Source organism: Leptosomus discolor, chromosome 4 (assembly GCF_034619465.1).
Source record: "Leptosomus discolor isolate bLepDis1 chromosome 4, bLepDis1.hap2, whole genome shotgun sequence".
Lineage (NCBI taxonomy): Eukaryota > Metazoa > Chordata > Aves > Leptosomiformes > Leptosomidae > Leptosomus > Leptosomus discolor.
Genome location: NC_141394.1, coordinates 64,736,663 through 64,755,231, shown reverse-complemented (window position 1 = coordinate 64,755,231; position 18,569 = coordinate 64,736,663). Strand labels below are relative to the sequence as shown.

At 38.2% G+C, this 18,569-nt stretch overlaps 1 protein-coding gene across 5 annotated transcripts in view; it reads right to left on the bottom strand.

The window, feature by feature from the left end:
* Positions 1–18,569, bottom strand: part of KCNIP4 (potassium voltage-gated channel interacting protein 4) — a 335,504-nt gene that overhangs the window by 47,965 nt on the left and 268,970 nt on the right. For 3 of the 5 annotated variants that reach the window (XM_086463680.1, XM_086463679.1, XM_086463678.1), the window contains exon 2: positions 3,646–3,770. In XM_086463680.1, the coding sequence (XP_086319806.1) occupies positions 3,646–3,770 (125 nt within the window). Of the gene's footprint in view, positions 1–3,645; positions 3,771–8,922; positions 9,025–18,569 lie in introns of those variants that run through there. The other 2 variants (XM_086463677.1, XM_086463681.1) reach the window with 2 other exon arrangements.

Sequence of the window (18,569 nt, the reverse complement as noted above, 5' to 3'; positions counted from 1 at the left end):
CCCACAGTGAAACCGTTACTTCCTGATGTTGAGAAGGAATCTCCTGTGTTTCAGTTTGTGCCCATTGCCTCCTGTCCTGTCTACTGGGTGCCACTGAAAAGAGCCTGGTTCCATCTTCTTAACACCTTCCTTTCAGGTATTGATACACATGATAACGTACACATTGATGAGATACGCTCTGAGCCTTCTCTTCTCCACGCTGATCAGTTCTAGCTTTATTACCCTTTCCTTGTGGGAAAGGTGTTCCAGTCCCTTTATTCATCTTTGTGACCCTTCATTGGACTCTCTCCAGTACTGGGGAGCCCAGAACTGGACACAGCACTCCAAAAGTGGCCTCACCAGTGCTGAGTAGAGGGAAAGAATCATCTCCCTCAACCTGCTGGCAATACTTTGCCTAATGCAGCCCAGGATATCATTTGCCTATTTTGGAGTATGGCACATTGCTGGCTCATGTTCAACTTGGTGTCCACCAGGACCCCAAGGTCCTTTTCTGCCAAGCTGCTTTCCAGCTGGGTGGCCCCCAGTACATATTGGTGCATGAAGTACACAGAGGTGGAGATACCAGAAGGATAGTGTTAAGCTGGATCAGAAAGAAGGGGAGTGAGAAGGGAGTCGCCTGTGGCAGGCAGAAGTGGATGACTGAGCACTGTCAGGGCTCCTCCATCTAAGCACAGACCATGGGAGGCACTTTAAATGCCATCCTGTATCAGTACCCACCAAAGCCACTCAAACTGTATTTGCTAAAAGCTAGATGTGACAGGAAAGATGAACTAATCCATATAGGCAAGCTGCTCATAGAGCTGCAAAGCATTTTGCAGTAGAAACTGCAAATAGATAAATATAAGAAACAACCCCCAACTCAACTGAAAGTTTTGAAATCCTTCAGTTCTGAAGTCTAATGCCTGGGCTAAAGACTACTCTTTAAATTGATTTACTTTTATCACAAGTTCAACAGGAACAAGTGTAAGGTCTTGCATCTGGGATAACATAATCCTGGAGTACAGCACTGACTGGGATCTACCTGGCTGGGCAGCAGCTCTGTGGAAAGGGACCCGAGGTTCCTGGTGGACAGCAAGCTCACTGTGAGTGAACTGTGTGCTGCTGTGGCAAAGAAAGCCAACAGGATGCTGGGTTGCATCAACAAAGGCATCACTAGCAGAGATAAAGAAGTCATTAACCCACTCCGCTCAGTGCTTGCCAGACCACACCTGGAATCTCATGTTCAGTTTTAGTCCCAGCTATATAAAAAAGGTGTGGACAGGCTGGAGAGGGCCAAGAGAAGGGCCACAGAAATGATCAAAGGACTGGGAAGTCTGCCATATGAGGAAAGGCTGAGAGAAGGGGGTTTGTTCAGCCTTGAGAAAAGGAGGCTCAGGGGAGACCTTGTCACCATGTTCCAGTATTTAAAGGGCGGCTACAAAGAAGATAGAGACTCCCTTTCTACAAGGAGTCACAAGGGAAAGATGAGGGGTAATGGGCACAAGTTACTCCCAGGGAGATTCTAATTGGACACAAGAGGAAAATTTTTCACAATGAGAACGATCAGCCTTTGGAATAATCTCCCCAGGGAAGTGATGGCGTCCCCAACATGGGACACTTTTCAGATTCAGCTGGACAGGGTGCTGGGCATCTTGTCTAGACTGTGGTTTTGCCAAGAAAGGTTGGATCAGATGATCCTTGAGGTCCCTTTCAATGTGGTATTCTATGATAGTATAAATTTACATCATTTTTGAAAGTAACTGATAATTTTGCAAATAGATTAAACACAAAAAACCCTGAAGTTCATGCTCATTAGCTCTAAATAGTCAGATATTTATACATGCATGTCTTGAATGATCACGTACTGATAAGGAAATGAAACACCTGAATAAAGATGTATTACCATGCATTACAATCAACACTCTTTGATGTTAAGTAGAACTTATATCTTAGAACACAAAAGCACATGAAGAGCTGGAATTCCTCTTTTCAAAAAATATCAAAGCAATGATCAATTAAAATACTTTCTTATAACCTATTCTCTTTTTCCATACTTCATTTTATGCAGAGAATTATCAAGGTTCTTACTTTCTGAGACGCTAAAAATAATTATTCTTAGAGAAACAGACAGAAGGCTTATTTTATCCACTATGCTTTGTATCTTTTGGCTTAGATAATTAGGAACGTGAGTTCATGATTTGCAATACCTAGGGAATGCTGTCATTAGCAGGGGAATGTTCTCTGGTACCCTGAGGAAATGAAAAGCTTTTAAGAGCAATCACTGTTAATCACTAACATGCCAACATTATAAACCTTCTGGAACTGAGGATGATATATGGACAAGACACATTAAGTGACTCTGTCTTACTTGCATTGTGGGCTTTTGATAAAAATGTAGTTTTAAAACAACCATTTGCATGGCTTGCTTTTACTACAAAATACCTGACATCTAAGAATTCTGTAAGATCTACGCTTCTTGTACAAGCTATAGAAAATATTCTCTCTGATTCCATAGTTGAGCTTCATTGTGCTTTTAGCATTATTATACTTTGTTACACAATTTCTTTTGAGTGGTAAATACCAAGGGCAAGAAGAAGGTCCTTTTATAAGGGTGAAAGAAAAACTAAATCAAAAGGTTATAAATGTAATTAAATTTATCTTTACCTCCAGGTCAGGAGGAGGCTTAGCACCTGCATAGTTGCAGTACTCACAGCTGAGTACATAGATTAACATTACACACTCATAATTTGCAAGGAATTGGTATTAGTCAGGATTTTTAATATCAAGTATTTTCTATCCAATGTTAATAGCATTTAGTATGCTATAGAAGTATTAATCACATGAAAGGTAGTAAAATAAAACAGAGATAAAAAGGCTATTTTTTTAAGAAAACAGCTGGGGGTTTTTTGTATAGTATTAATAAAATCAGGTATAGCTCTTTTGGTATAGAGCCACAATTTAATAATACTTACTAAAATCTTTCTGTGTCTGATTTCTCTGCTATATTAACCACGGGTGCCTTACATGCCAGCACCACAGTACAGAAAGTACACACTGGAAAAGGAGGCAGATTGCACTCATGCACTGGGATCCTCAGTGGGGAACCCTGCCAACTGAAAACATGGACCTGCCAATAGAGCACATATATCAGAAAAAAAAAAATCACAAATGATGACTCCCAGTAAAGGGATCTGACATGTTTATATACTTGGGGAGCTAGGAAGGTCTGAAGAAATCATCTACCACTGTTCACCCAATGAAAAATTCCCCTAGTGCAATTTATGCCAGTTAATTCTTGTGATAGCTATTGTGAACACAAAAAATAAAAATCTTTCTTCTCACTGACCAAATTCTTCAGGACTTACATTCTCTCCCATTATTTAATCTTTAGACAAAAAAACTCCCACATAATTTTCAATCTGTCCTTGAACAAAGTCTTATCATACTAAGTTACAATTATTCTCTTCTGAACGCTTTCTAATTTGTCTGCATCTTTTGGTGGTTAAACGGACCAACAGTTGCACAGTGATTGTTTCCTCACCTGACCAGAGATGCAGTATTAGGCTACTGAATCCCATGAGCTTCATTGCCAGCCATTATTATACTGCTGAGATTGCAGTGGCCTACCCTGCAAATGGACAGTAAATTCAAAAAGGAAGTGCTTACGTTCTTGAAACCTCTATATAAGATCTGGAGTTCCTTCTTTGTGAATTTACTCTGTGCTTCCAGCAGTTCAAGAGCTTCAGGTCTATGTCGTACTGTGGCCATTTCCATTTCATCTTCTACAGTGTCTGCAGAATACAAGAGACAGAGAAGTAAAGCTCAACAAGAAATAAAGGATGTAGAAATATCTAACCCTTGCAGAAAAAAAAAGAAAGTTAAATGACATTCTTTTAAAGAACAGCTTTTACAGCTTTAAAGACAAATAGCATGTTCATTTTGAACTCGTAGGGAAAGGGTATCTGTCTGCTTCAGTGGTTGCACAGAACATGGAACAGCAGTGATGATCCAGAAGTCTGGATGTTATCACATCAGTACAAATAGCAATAAACAGGAAAGCCAACATTCTGCGAGCATGCATGACACATTCAGAATGATTTCTCTGTTTCTGTGACTCTCTGAGCAAAGAAAACCATTTTATAAAACTTTAGTGACTCCCAAATCCTGGAAATTTTCCCTTGGTTAGTTAATGGATGTGAATTCACTATATCAGACTGAGAGTCGCAGTGTCCTCCTTTTCCCATGAAGTTGTGCTTCGTAAAGTGTGTGAGATTGATGCTGCATATTCAGCAGTATATCTTACTTTGAGTACTGTATAACAAATCCTTCATGGCAACATGATTTTCACGTTGAGTAGCCTAAGCAGGGAACATGAATATTTTAGTGATCTCATCTTTAGGCGAATAAGAATGTGGAAATACTCATTCCAGTCTTACAGCTGAGCGCAGCCCTAAAAGAATGCTGGATAGCAATGCATTTTTTTCCAGGTAGAGTTTTAAATGTGAAAATTCAATAAAATAACTAAAGAAACTTACAGTATGCCTTTTTCATAGGGAGGTGCCAGCCACATACTTGATTAAAAATATGTGTGCACCTGTTTTTAAGTACTCCCAGCATTAAATGTAGCTTATGTAGTACTCCAGACTAATTTAATCAAATCAATGCCTTATTCTAGTTTCAGATTTACACCAACTAGAGAAACGTAACTTGAGAGAAAACAAACATGTATAATTGTCAGTTCTACAATGCTGAAGAAATATATTTTATTTCATCAAAGTGTGGGACTCTGCATTCTTAAAATAAAGTTTTATTCAGCTCAGTGTTCATAAGAACACAATATTAGAATACTCCATTAAAACCATATTATGCTTACATCTTCACATATTTTTGTTCTGCTACAATGGAGTAATAATAACTTTCAGCTGCTTGGGAGAAATCTGGCATCAAGTCAGTTCAGCTGAAGAAAAAATGAACAAACTTTAAATAGATATAACCAAAATATATAAACTATTTGGATAAATTTTCACAAAATTGTAGGACCTTGTCTTTTCTCCTGTCAAAGCGATGTTGCTGTTGGCACTCATCTCAGGAAGATGATCTCAGTGTCACCCATAGTCTTACCTCAGAATGTCCATTCTGTGCTGGCTTGTGGACAAGCTATAACATGTTTCTCTTTCATTTTTCCTTATAGGTTATCTTGAATGACTCATAGACCACTACCATCTTTGCGAAAACTTCCAATCTAAACTCTATTGACAAAAAAAACCCAACTGACACAACTTTACATTGACTTTATTATGTTTGATAAAAGTTTTAAAGGGCCAGTATCTCAACTCAAATGATTATAATAACATTTTAGTTCTTTTCTTACAAAAGAGCTACAGAGGGGGAGTCTCGAAAATCCTGCCTTTACAGATGAAACTGGAATAAAGCCGGTTGAGATTTAAGAAGACGTCTTCCTAATCTAGGGAAGATGTAGCAGAGTTCTTGAATCCTCCTTTAATTCTGCATAAGAACATCCACAGTTTATTTTTGCAAGGTTTTTAAAGCCTTCCCACCATGTTTTAAGATATTTTTATGTTATTTATATAGTTGCTAAAGTCCCAATAACAATGTCATGCTGTAGATATGCAGCTGAATGGTGGTTTTTTTTTTAATCAACTGCAAGTCAACACTAGGTGCTTATACTAAATTGACCTGAGAATAGATATTGTTGAAAAGTCAGTTGTGTTCTATATGCCAGAAGATATACAGGATTTAAATGGGCTACTGTTTAGACAGAAAGGGACTTAACTGGAAATAAGCTCTCTAAGCATCCATTTGTGAAACATCTGGCTACCTGGAGAGACATCTACAAGCTGTTCTAGAAACTAAGTGAATATACATAATGAATGTGAGGCTAGAGATAAAGGCCAGACAATGTGTTGCTGAGCACAATGTTTGGTCTATCCTTAGTAATAAATACTTTTATTGTGTTTTAATGATTAGGTGAGAATGTAGAACACTGCAGTGTGGTGATGTTGTCTTTCTGTTAATGAAAAGTTTCAGTATAACAGTCTTCTCACTTTATTTCTGTAGACTTTTATATATACAAATAATCAAAAAACAAGACCATAAACTTCCTTATCATCAGCCAACTATGCTGATTAAAACACTACAGCATTCATCAGCCACTTGCAGGTTTTTAATGTTTTTCTTCACACTTATGGTTACTGTTATCCAGGCCAGAAAAAAACCCTAAACTTTAAAAAATGTGTGAAAATACATCTATTTCTAAACATTAATGATTTTTATAGCATTAATGAAGAATTTGTTATTTCAGTCGTCTAGTTTCTTCAGTCTGAGAAAGTTAGGGGTTCTTTTTTTTTTTTTTCATAAAAGGCTAACATATGTCAACTGACAAACAGAAACAAGTTCATATTCACTCATTAATATACTAAACAAAACATTCTTACTGATTTCATTAATGACTAGATTTCTTCCAGCTAAATAGTAAAGACAGTTTTTTTAATGTATTTGCCACAGGAGCCAGGCTTTGAACCTTTCATTGTTCATTAAAGAACAAAACGGTAAAAGCAACGCAAAAATCAGATATACTCTTCAAATAATGGCAATTGGAAAAGCATGTCCAAAGTTAGGGTTCAGTTCATACTGAGTTTCATACAGTTTCACCTGTAAAAATTGTGCACAGGCATTTGCCTGCACAAACTCCAAATTATAGTTCCTCTATCTATTTAGTAACTGCACACATACACGCTTTTATTTTCCAAAACAATTCCTGAGTCTGTTCCTATCTCTAGCACATGCATTTAAAAATTATCTAAGGAAAGACAGATTTAAGTAAGAAAAAACATTCTTTGACACGCTCTGTTGAATTGGAATGTTGAAATAAGATTTTATTTATTCAAGTAACCTTCTTCTGCATATATTGATAGAAGTTAAGTGCAGAAGTGCAAATTCACACTACGTATATTTCAACAAATTATTTGTTTTAAAAATATTCCCCTTAAAATTTCTAAGCAAAACACATTATGTGGTTATTATTGTAGGCAGTGCTGGCTTTGCTCCTAGTGCATTACAATGTCGCTTCTTTCATGCTAGTAGAAATCAAATAGCACATTATGTCAGAATGGGATAATAACAATCTGTGTCTACAGCCAGTCTTATTAAATATAATACTTTCATTTAATATAATACTCTTGTTTAATATAGCATTTCATTATTGACGAGAGTATGGAGAAAAATGCTGAATGTATCTTTTTCTACTAGTTGGTTCTCAAATATGAAATATTTAATGCAAGTTTTATTTTGACTTATCTTCTTGTTTATAAAACATTTTCAGCATGAAAATACGAGTTTTGAATGGTCAAGGTTATTAAGACTGACTAAATATTTTTTGTTATCTGTGCAGACAAAAAGCTCTCATAGAAACATGCAAGGAATAATAATATGTTTATCTCCAACCAATTTCAAAGAAACAGATCAAACCTTCTATTCCTTCTATTCTATTTCCTTTTTCCGTTCTATGCCCCATCATTGGAAGTGTGCAAGGTCAGGTTGGATGAGGCTTTGAGCAACTTGATCTAGTGGAAGGTGTCCCTGTGGGGTTGGACTAGACGATCTTTAAAGGTTCCTTTCAACCCAAACTGTTCTGTGATTCAGTGATTCCATGATTCTATGATTCCTTTTATAGTCTAAGGCTATATTACGCAGGCCATGTAGCTGAAAGCAACTTCTACCTAACGAATTACTAGCAGGTGTCACGACAGTAACTGACCTTCTTAAGCTACCCTATTTTCAAGTAAAACACATCATCTGAAGTCACCATGAAAAAGTCACTGTGCATCCACATCTTTAGTGCTTTTCATCTTTGAGATCTCAAATAGTTAGAAAGCAAGTACCATAGACTTCTCTATAGAGGAGCATATGAAAAACAGTGAAGTGAGGTAGAAAAAAGAAAGCCTACATGCATACCACTGAAGTCTAGGCACTTTATAGGGGCCTGTGTTTGTAGCCAGGTTGCCTCAGGTTGTCCCATAATCACTGAACACAAGGAACTGCTCTTGGAGGTATTTTTTTACCTAAGGTTCATTGATATGCTTTATCAGAAGAGTATACAGGAAGCACAGGGACCACTCAGTTTGTAATTTTAGGTGTTCAGATTAGTGCCTAGAATTAAGCCAAATTAATCTAGACTGAATTTGGTCTGCAGGGGTATTTTTAAATCAGTTATTGTAGCCAATTTATATAGGAAGACATTAGTGTTATTACCATGATTTATCTCTATCTAGGTATATATCCATGTATGTATCTATGTATGGATCTCTCTCCCTCCCCCTCCTCTATTTTTATCCATTAACTACCCTGGAGAGATTTTACTTCCTCACAGCATATAAAGACATTAAAGGTAGTTTAAGTGTGCTTTTCCTTTATCTCTACATTCACAGACTTTGTTTTTAATCTCACTTTTATTTGTCTTGCAAACACATACTTTAGGTCTCTGATGTTACATAGCCAAAACCTGCAGAGCCAAGCTTTTCCTCCCAGACCAGTACTGCTGATACTATCCTGTGTATCGGATAGAAAGCACACACAGACATGTGCACACAGGTACACAAAAAGATACCACTTTTCAAATACATTGAGAGCAGGTATTTAATTTAACCAGTGAACTGCTTCTCAGCTAGCTTGCAGAGCTTAAGTGCCAACCCAGCAGCTCCTGTGTGGCAGACCCTGGCACCGGTATCTTGCCATCTTGCTCTGCACAGACAAATCTGTTACCGGCCCACAAATCTGTTCATCACTTCCTTTTAAACCTCAATAGAGCATATGATTACTTCAGTAGATATCTCGTCTCTGAAATGAGAAGTTAATGAAAGTATAACTTTTGATGCATGCAAACCTAAAAAAAAAAAAAAAAATCAAATGAAAATTAAAACTTGCTTTGAGTAACGGGAGATGTCGTTTTGGCAGCCGAGCAGGGCAAGAGCTTCATAAGTCGCTCTTTAATGCTGCGTTTGGTACTGTTCTGAGCGTAGAGGAAACCTAAAAAATATATTATCAGCACTGTTAACATAAGCTTGAGAACAATTTCTGTACATGCTGTGCAGAGTTCATCATTATAGCAGAATCCTGATGGGAAAAGGCCAAACAGATGGCAGCCATCCTGAATTGCAAAGGGCAACCAGAATTTTTGAAGAGGACAACAAAATTGTTTTGTCTTCATATCTTTCCAATAAAGGGGATTTTTTTTATTGTCTGCATCTCTTAAAAAGTTCTTATAACCCGCTTGGGAATATCTAACAGAGAAATAACAGATTATATATTTGAAACAATGTACGGTAAGTGTGTTTGTAAAAATTTTAATGCTAAATTATTTTAAAGACTTTTAAGTCTATTTGATTTTGAAGTTTAATATGGAAAACAAAATCAAAACCAAATAAAATATCAAAGATCTCTTTTGTTGTCCTTTCTGGCAGTCTGCTAGTTCCATGGCTGAGTTTTCCCATATAATCCATTCAGCAATAACCGACCTGGTACTTTTGCCTTTTCTGAATATTAAAATATCAACCATGATGTGTAGCCAGTCTCCCTTTTCTTTAATATTTGACATTTCACATATATATAAAAATAAGTATTATTTACATTTTCATCTTTAAATACTGGCATGGTTGAATAGTTAAAGTTCATGTGCTATAAACCAGGTGAACAGCATTACCCTTATTTACTGTGAAGGAAAGTGCCAGAGTAACTGCCTGTGAGGTCTAACTAACCATTTTACACAAAATGGGTGATATGAGCAAGCGTCTTCCAGATGGATATTTGCTACAAACGACAGACTTAACATCTGTAAAACAGATGAGTAGATGATTTATGTTCCTGAGAAAGGTAGAGCTTGGTTTGGACATTATGCAACTCCTGCACTTTTAATCTTGACTGCATGCGCTCAAACACAAATGCTGCTCTGCGATGGCTCTTGCTACAATAGCAAGAATGCAAAACAGATGGGGCAAGAGATGAAAAACACAACTGACAGTACCTGTGCTAGCAGCACAGTCACCAGGATAATCCTGTGTTATTCCCACTACTGCACTTGTGCAGAATACTGGTGTTAGTGAAATAATGTAGAATAGCTTCCCCTCTGTCATCAAACCAGACAGAGTGGGAACCTCCAACTTGTAACACTAAGTGGAGCTTGTAAGCAATCTTGAGAAAGTATGTACTTGTATTTGGGAACGGGAGGAGAAAGTGAGAAGGTTTTAAGGATATTAAACTTTGTAAATGAAAGAAAAAACATTTCTTGGTTTGTATACAAGCAAAACACTGAACGAAATGAAATTAAGGAAATGGGGGAAAACAGGAAAGACTCAAACACAGCTTTAAAAAAATCAACCAATTACAGGGCAAACTCTGCCTCTGCAAGAACCACAGCTCTGGTGAAAGGGTGAAACAATCCAGTTTCAGCACAAAGTCAGATGGACCTAAATGACCATAACTGGAAACGTCAAAACCTTTTTTAATACAAATAGTAAGAATTAATACACTTATTATCTGTAGCACTTAACCATCAGGTCAATTCAGAAACACTGTGCAGATAAATGCATAAAATAAAAGACAACCTGTGATGGGTATCTCAAACTCCTTATTTTTAGTTTGAGCATAAAACCCGAGCCTTTAAATGGATACCTTGTGGTCTCAGCTGGCAGAGTCTGCAGTATCACGCTATGCCTGTGCTGTAAATATCTGGACACAAAGGAAATTTGTTTATTTTAGATTTTTTCTTTACTAGGAATTCTTCTAGCATAGACATGATCAAGAAATATCTCCTTCTAGCTTGTTAATGTGAGTTAAGGTTTGCAGAGGTTTACTGCCCATGTATTACTTACATAATTACAAAGGTCCACAGCCTCTGTAATTACTGAAGACGTATACAGTGCTTTGCAAAACGCAAAGGGACACATTTCCAAAGGGTTGGAAGCTCAAAGCTTTGAGTAAGAAAACAATTTTGCTACTTTTATGCTCACACAAATGCTCACAGAATTCAATGCAAACCATATGGGCTTTAAAAATAAAATGGTCAAAAATAAAATGAAATACATGGGAGAAAGTAATATCAGAGGACAGTATAATTTCTATACTCACTTCTGGCAGCTACATTAAAATGTTGACACTAAGATCAAGGCAGAGGTGAAGGAATTGGTTTAACTTCTCACAGTATGAAGAAGCAGTACAGAAGCTTTTCACTCCAAGTGGCTGCAGTCACTTTATTCTGCAGCTGTTGCAGTCCATTGTCATGACCTCCTGATCAGTACTACAGCTTTCAATGTGATTTTTCATGTGTAACAGTCTACTTAATAGAGAGAGAACATGTTGCACACTGGGCCTATGCTGAATCAGTGTTTAATACATGTTGGAATGCTAAAATTGTTAATTAAGATAAAATACTGTAATAATTTCTGTGAATTCTGTAGGTATTTGCCCAGTCTGAAATACGTTGAGGAAAAAGCTGTAACCACAAGAAGCTAACTAATTTAAGCTAGATTAAAATTTATTTATTATATAGTAAGAGATTGTTATCACATTACCCATCTTCAAAATGGCTGTTCATGAAAAGATGAAGAGCCTTGAAGCACCAACACACTGATAATAATGGACTGATGCTGCTTCCTTCAAATTTCTAGAATACAATAATAGTAATTCTTAGCCTGCAAAGAGATATTCAGAAGAAGCTGAATTTTCCAAACTCTTCCTGATTTCTTTAATAATAATTGGTTTACTAGAGATTTCATATCTCTTATGCCTAACCCAATCAGTCACAAACTCCTCTGGGCTAAGTGTGAAAGTTCTTCAAATTCAGGTTAGTTAACTGGTGCTGCTTGCTCTCAGGTTTGATAATTTGTTCCTCTGCAATGAAAATTCAACTCAGAGACACACTTTTCCCCATACTCACTCTGGGAGTGTCCTAGAACTCATCTCTGTAAGACACCACCTGGAATTGTGGGTGATTGTCCCAAGAGGCACACAAGCTTCACAAAATGCTCTGTAACTGGAGCATGGCTTACGTATTCTCATATCTAGGTACTGCAGTACTGATATATGTGCTGCATATAGATATTGGGCATGCCAGACATCCTTTAGGAGTGACTGCTACTCAGCATGATTTATATCTGTAGTTGCAACTGATAAATGCACCAATGGCTTAAAGCTCTGATTTTATTAATACTAAATTATTAATATTAAACTAGGGAACTAAAGCTACAATTTTATGAATAAAAGTTTAATATGGAGAGTACCATGTATACACATGGTCAGTAGATTTGTTTTCTGAATTGCTACTTTAAAACATCATATTCAGACAAAAGCAGCCAGATCATTGTTATGTGTGTGATCACTCCAATATCACAACGTTGACAGGCTGATGTAGATCTGACACTGCTTGTTACAAAAAAAATACACAAAGAAGCATAAAATTTCTTCCTCATAAAATAACAAATCAATATATTCATAAAAGACTTAAAAAGATAGGGAAAAAGTATACATTAGATTATAAAAATTGTCATTTATAAATTATAAGTAATTTATAAGTGACCATATATTCCTAATCATATACATCTACAGACCTGTAAGTCTGACCTCGGTGCCAGGGTAGGTCATGGAGCAGATCATCTTGAGTGCCACTACGAGTCGTTTACAAAACAATCACGTGATCAGGCCCAGTCAGCATTGGTTTATGAAAGGCAGGTCCTGCTTAACGAACCTGATCTCCTTCTATGACAAAATGACGCGTGTGATGGATGAGCGAAAAGTGTGGATATCGTTTACCTCAACCTCTGTAAAGACTTCGACACTGTTTCCCACAGAATTCTAGTGAAGAAACTGGCTGCTCATGGCTTGGATGAGCATACGCTCTGCTGGGTAAAACACTGGTGGGACAGCCAGGCCCCGAGAGTGGTGATCAACGGAGTTAAATCCAGCTGGCAGCTGGTCACAAGTGGTGTTCCGCAGGGATCAGTACTAGGGCCACTTCTGTTTAACATAGTTATCAATGATCTCGACAAAGGGGTAGAACGTAAATTTGCAGAATACACCAAGTTAGGTGGGAGTGTTGATCTGCTGGAGGGTAGTGAGGCTCTACAGAGGGACTTGGACAGGCTGGATGGATGGGCTGAGGTCAATTGTGAGCTTCAATGAGGTGAAGCACTGTCCTGCACTCAGGCCACAACAACCCCATGCAATGCTACAGGCCTGGGAAAGAGTGACTGGAAATATGCCCAGCAGAAAAGGACCTGGGGGTACGGATTGACAAGTGTCTGAACATGACCCAGCAGTGTGCCCAGGTGGCCAAAAAAGCCAACAGCATCCTGGATTGTATTAGGAATAGTCTGGCCAGAAGGAGTAGGGAGGTGATCGTCTCCCTGTACTCGGTATTGGTGAGGCCACACCTCAAGTACTGTGTTCAGTTTTGGGCACTTCACTACAAGAAAGGCATTGAGGTGCTGGAGAGAGTGCAGAGAAGGGCAACAAAGATGGCGAACGGCCTAGAGAACAAGTCTTATGAAAAGTGTCTGAGGGAACTGGGGCTGTTTAGCCTTAAGAAAAGGAGGCTGAGGGGAGACCTTATTGCTCTCCACAACTACCTGAGAGGACATTGTAGAGAAGTAGGTGCTGGTGTCTTGTCACAGGTAATTAATGATAGAACAGGAGGGAAAAGATTCAAGCTGCACCAGGGTACATTTAGGCTAGACATCAGGAAAAAAAATTTCACGGAAAGGGTTGTCAGACATTGGAACAGGCTGCCCAGGGAGGTAGTTGAGTCACCATCCCTTCATATGTTTAAAGGTCGCTTATATGTGGTATTCCGAGATATGGTTTAGGGGTGTACTTAGTAGAGTAGGGTTGATGGTTGGACTTGATGATCTCAAAGGTCTTTTCCAACCTGAATGATTCTGTGATTCTATCTATGCCTAGACTATCTTAACTCTACATATTTATGTTTTTCAGATGTATGATCCCTACTTTAAAAAGACAGTACATATGAAATATTGCCCAGTTGTTACAGAGACAGGTGAGACTACCCCAGGAAAGACTACAAGCCAAGTGATTTTTGCAGGAGTTTTTAGAGGCAAAATACCTCTCTTTCTAAGTGAGTTTGTTTTCTTTGCAAATTCTTTGCAGTCTGCATGAAAGCAAGGGCAGGTAGGCCACTTTTTGCTGGTGTAGGACATAAATCATAGTCTAAAATGTGCACAGGATAGACTGTGCAGTGGCTGCCCTTGCCACCAAAGTCTTGTCCACCTTTCCTACCTGCATTAAATGCTTTCTGCTCAAAGAGGCAGTCTTCTGCCTTGCCTCCTGACTCTGCTGCTTTTTTGTAATGAGATTTGGGTGATAAATATCAATGTAGAAGGCACAGCCACCTGAGTACTTAAAAGAGCTTTTGGGGCAGGTAATCATCCTATTTAATAAGATGTTAAAAAACTAGAAACAATTCTCCCAACAAATCCTTCCTTCACTGTCAGTAAAGACAAAACTCACCTATAAAACTACCTCTTTTTCTATCTTTTTTTTTTAAATTTTTGTTTACTTTTTTCTTTCTCAAAGTCTCTCTCCTTTATTTGGCAAAGACAGCAGATGATCTTCCACTGTTTAAGTCTCACTCCACTTTTTACTTAGCAGTATTTACACTCCACTGGCCGCATCCAATGCCTTGGCAGTACAGCTAAGCTCCCAGTAGTGCTGGGACTTGGATTTTGTTCACCTACAGGATTTTAAGTCTTCCCATGAAAATGTGGAAGATGTCTATGTTCTATTACTTCTGAATGTGATCTTTTTGGAAGTCCTGAAAGCCAAACTACACAGGTCATTCTCCTAAATCTAAAATTTTGGGAGGAAGTGACAAAGATTCTGAAAACCAAAAAAAGAAATGCATTAAATGCTTTCTTGGCACAATGGTTTACATTCAATTTCAGCTGTATAATGGAATTTCTCCCAGGGTCTTAAGGGCTGGCAGCCCCACTAAACTGTTAATGGTTCAGCACAGATGGAGAGGCAAGGGAGACAAAATGAAGTGCGGATTTCATATTCACAGTTTGGGACTTGTGGAAGAAAGCCAAATCAGAGTACGTGCTCCTTCTGTGTAGCGAGTCTGTGAATGAAATAAAATTATGTACAATATAAATATTTATAAGTCTCTGCCTCAATTCTTTGGAAACACCTGCTGAGAAACTGTGAGTTGTCAGTAGGCTACTCAACAGATCATCACCATTTTTTGTCAAGTCAGGAAAACATTCTTGCCAATCTCCTTTCTTTGCACATATATATTTTTAATGACTCTTCTTCTACTGCCCCAACTTTGTTTTTCATTGCAAAATATACCCATCAGCTTCACAGACTACTAAAGCCCTATAAACCACATCAGATCTGCTACAAGGAGAAGACATGAAGGTATTGAGCTGAAAAAATGGATGGCAGCGTTTTAGGAACTATCTTGAAGCACTCATTCAAAAGCCAGATTACTCTCCTTCACTTTAAATTCCCTTGTACATACTGTTTTAAAACAGCCTCCCAATGGCAGATGCAGATTAGGATCTGGTAGCCACACTTTTCTGCCAATAAATTAGAGGTCAGAATCAATTGAGAAGTCTGAAGGCCAATAGTTTTTGAATATTAATTGAAAATGAAGGATGAATAACAAGTGATCCTGTCAAAAAGAGTAACTACAGTTAGGCATTTGTGGGATTGACAAATGGAAAAGGATGAAAGAGCAGCGGAAATAGCTACTATCACATAGGAGAAGGAATAGAGAAATGTCAAAGTATAAAAAAAATATAAAACAGATAAATGGCCACGCTTCTGTCCTTACAGTCTTCATTAAATTTCCCAAATACAGCTCTATTATTTAGACCATGCCTTCCCATGGCATACATGCAGCTTTTCAACCTCAAAAACTGCTTATGTTATAACAGTTTCTATGCAAATGTTTAAAGCAAACATTATCTAAAACTGTTATAAACATCTCCAGGAGCATAAACACTGAAAATTGCAGAGTTTCTTTGGTGCAAAGCTTGAAAATGTACTAGTTTTTCAATACCACTTCATTCATTTAATACCATTTAACACACTTGCACATATGCTCCCAGAGCATGTGTGAAACTAAGGTGGTCCCCTATGACAGGAAACAGATTTATAACACACCATTTGCTTTCTTTAGAAAAGTCTTACTTGAAGTGGACCATTTGAGCATATGACAGAATGCACTGTGAACCAGATTTGTTTGCCTGCTACTCTGAACTATGCAGTTTCTTTAATTTTCCCCCTTATGCTGTTTATGAGAAGACTATAGAAGTTTTTTTACTAATTGTAATATATACAAATGATCACACAATAAATTACATCAACAGAAACTTAGTTATCTCATGGGGATCTAGGAAGGAGACCGATTAGGAGGAAGAGGTTTTTAAATTAGAGATATAAGTTGAAAGGAAAATAATACTTGAAGAAGAGAGTAGTAGACGGTACAGAGAAATTAGAAAAAAAAAAATTAGAAAATCTGTCCAACACAATAGTTTTAATTCTGGCTCTTTTACTATCCTGAGCAATAAAATAGCTGTATGTTATTCTTAATGAAATTCCAAATTTAGTACTGCTCAAAGGGATTTTTGAATTGAAATAAAAATGCTAACCTACCAAACTTATCAGCTAACAGCTTTTGCATGTAACATTTTCTAACAGAGTTAAACCCCAGTGTGTAAGTAGGAATCAAAAGATTTTTTTAAAAATTTTTCATTGGTCTTTGATTCAAACATGTTTGTATAGCTTTAATGGAATGACATCTTCTCTCAAAGAAACAAGCAGCAAATATAAACCCTGAGCCAAAGAAAATATTTATGTGGCTCAAGAACACTTTATTTCATATTCAGGAAGGACAATCAACTTAGGAAAAGTCACACTGGCTTTGTCTATTCACGAGCAATTTGGTGCAACAGAAACAGATTGGCAGATGAAAGCAAGTGATGCCAAGAAACCTGAGATCTTGCAGATGGCTTATGGACAGAAAGACTGAAAAATAAGTGTGCTTTATTGCAGCCTAAGCAAGTTGGATACATCAGCAGCAGTGAAATGGGTCCTAACATGGTGAAGACTTGTCTGCACATCTCAATAGTAGTGTCCCTGGTCAGTGAAGAGCCTTAAGGGCTGTCACCAGTGATGGGGGGGTGAGAGACCTTCCAAGCACTCCCTCTCTTACGGGGCTGGTAGGCTCAGCGTGGCTGGCGTGGCAGCATGAACCTGTAAAGAAAATCTGTTAAAGAGGTTGAATTACTAATTATGATTAAATAGTGACAATAAACTGAGATTAATTGGTTTAATGGAGATTCACTGAGGTCTTCAATGGAGGGAAATTAATTGATTCTCCCATCAAAATGTAGGACCAGTTCTAACCAGGGGACTAAAAAGCAGTGACGTGCAGTGTCGGTGCTGTGGAATATGAGATCAGAGAGAGAAAACACTCAAGAGAGTGACTGAAGACAAAAAGATAAGTATATCAAAAGTGAGTGACAGATGATGGAAGAAATCAAATGGGTGATAAGAGATAAGCTAGAAAGAAAGAGTTCAGCAGAGAAAGAAAAGAGAGAGAAAAAGTAAAAATGTTAAAGAGCTAATTAGAATGAAAAAGTAAATAGGGAGATTAAAAATGCTGAGAAACATTTCAAATATTTATTACCTCCATATTTAACTTCTTATCTACACTGTGTGTATGATGTATGTGAACAATACCAGACTCAGCTATGGTTACATTTGCCAAAGGGCCAGCAGCTGGAGTCAGACTTGGGGTGTAGGTGGGCCAGCATCTGGAGTCAAACTGGGGGTGTAGGTGTCCCTGGCCTGTGGTATCAGCTACTGGAACCAGCAGGGCCTCTGTTCCACCCACTGGAGCAGGTGAGGGTCTCGGCCCCAGAAACCGGGCTGGGAATCGTGTATGTCATGAAAACCAGCTACTGGGGGATCCAGTGTGAGTGAGGGGTTCAGTGCCAGTGGCTGGAGCGGGACCACAGGTCACAGTCCATATGCCTGATTCTGGCTGCTGGGTGGGGAGTGTCTGTATCTCCCCCAAACAGAATCATAGAATCATTTAAGTTGGAAAAGACCTTAAGTTCATAGAGTCAAACCATTAACTTACCACTAACAAGTCCATCACTAAACTATGTCCCTAAGCACCACATCTACATGTCTTTCAAATACCACCAGGGATAGTGACTCATCCACTTCCCTGGGCAGCCTGTTCCAATGCTTAACAATCCTTTCAGTAAAGAAAATTCTTCCTAATGTCCAATCAAATCTCCCCTGGTGCAACTTGAGGCCATTTCCTCTGGTCCTATCGCTTGTTACTCGGGAGAAGAGACCGAAAACCACCTCGCTACAACCTCCTTTCAGGTAGTTGCAGAGAACAATAAGGTCTCCCCTCACCCTCCTCTTCTCCAGACTAAACAACCCCAGTTCCCTCAGCTGCTCCTCATAAGACTTGTGCTCCAGACCCTTCACCAGCTTCGTTGCCCTTCTCTGGACACGTTCCAGCACCTCAATGTCTTTCT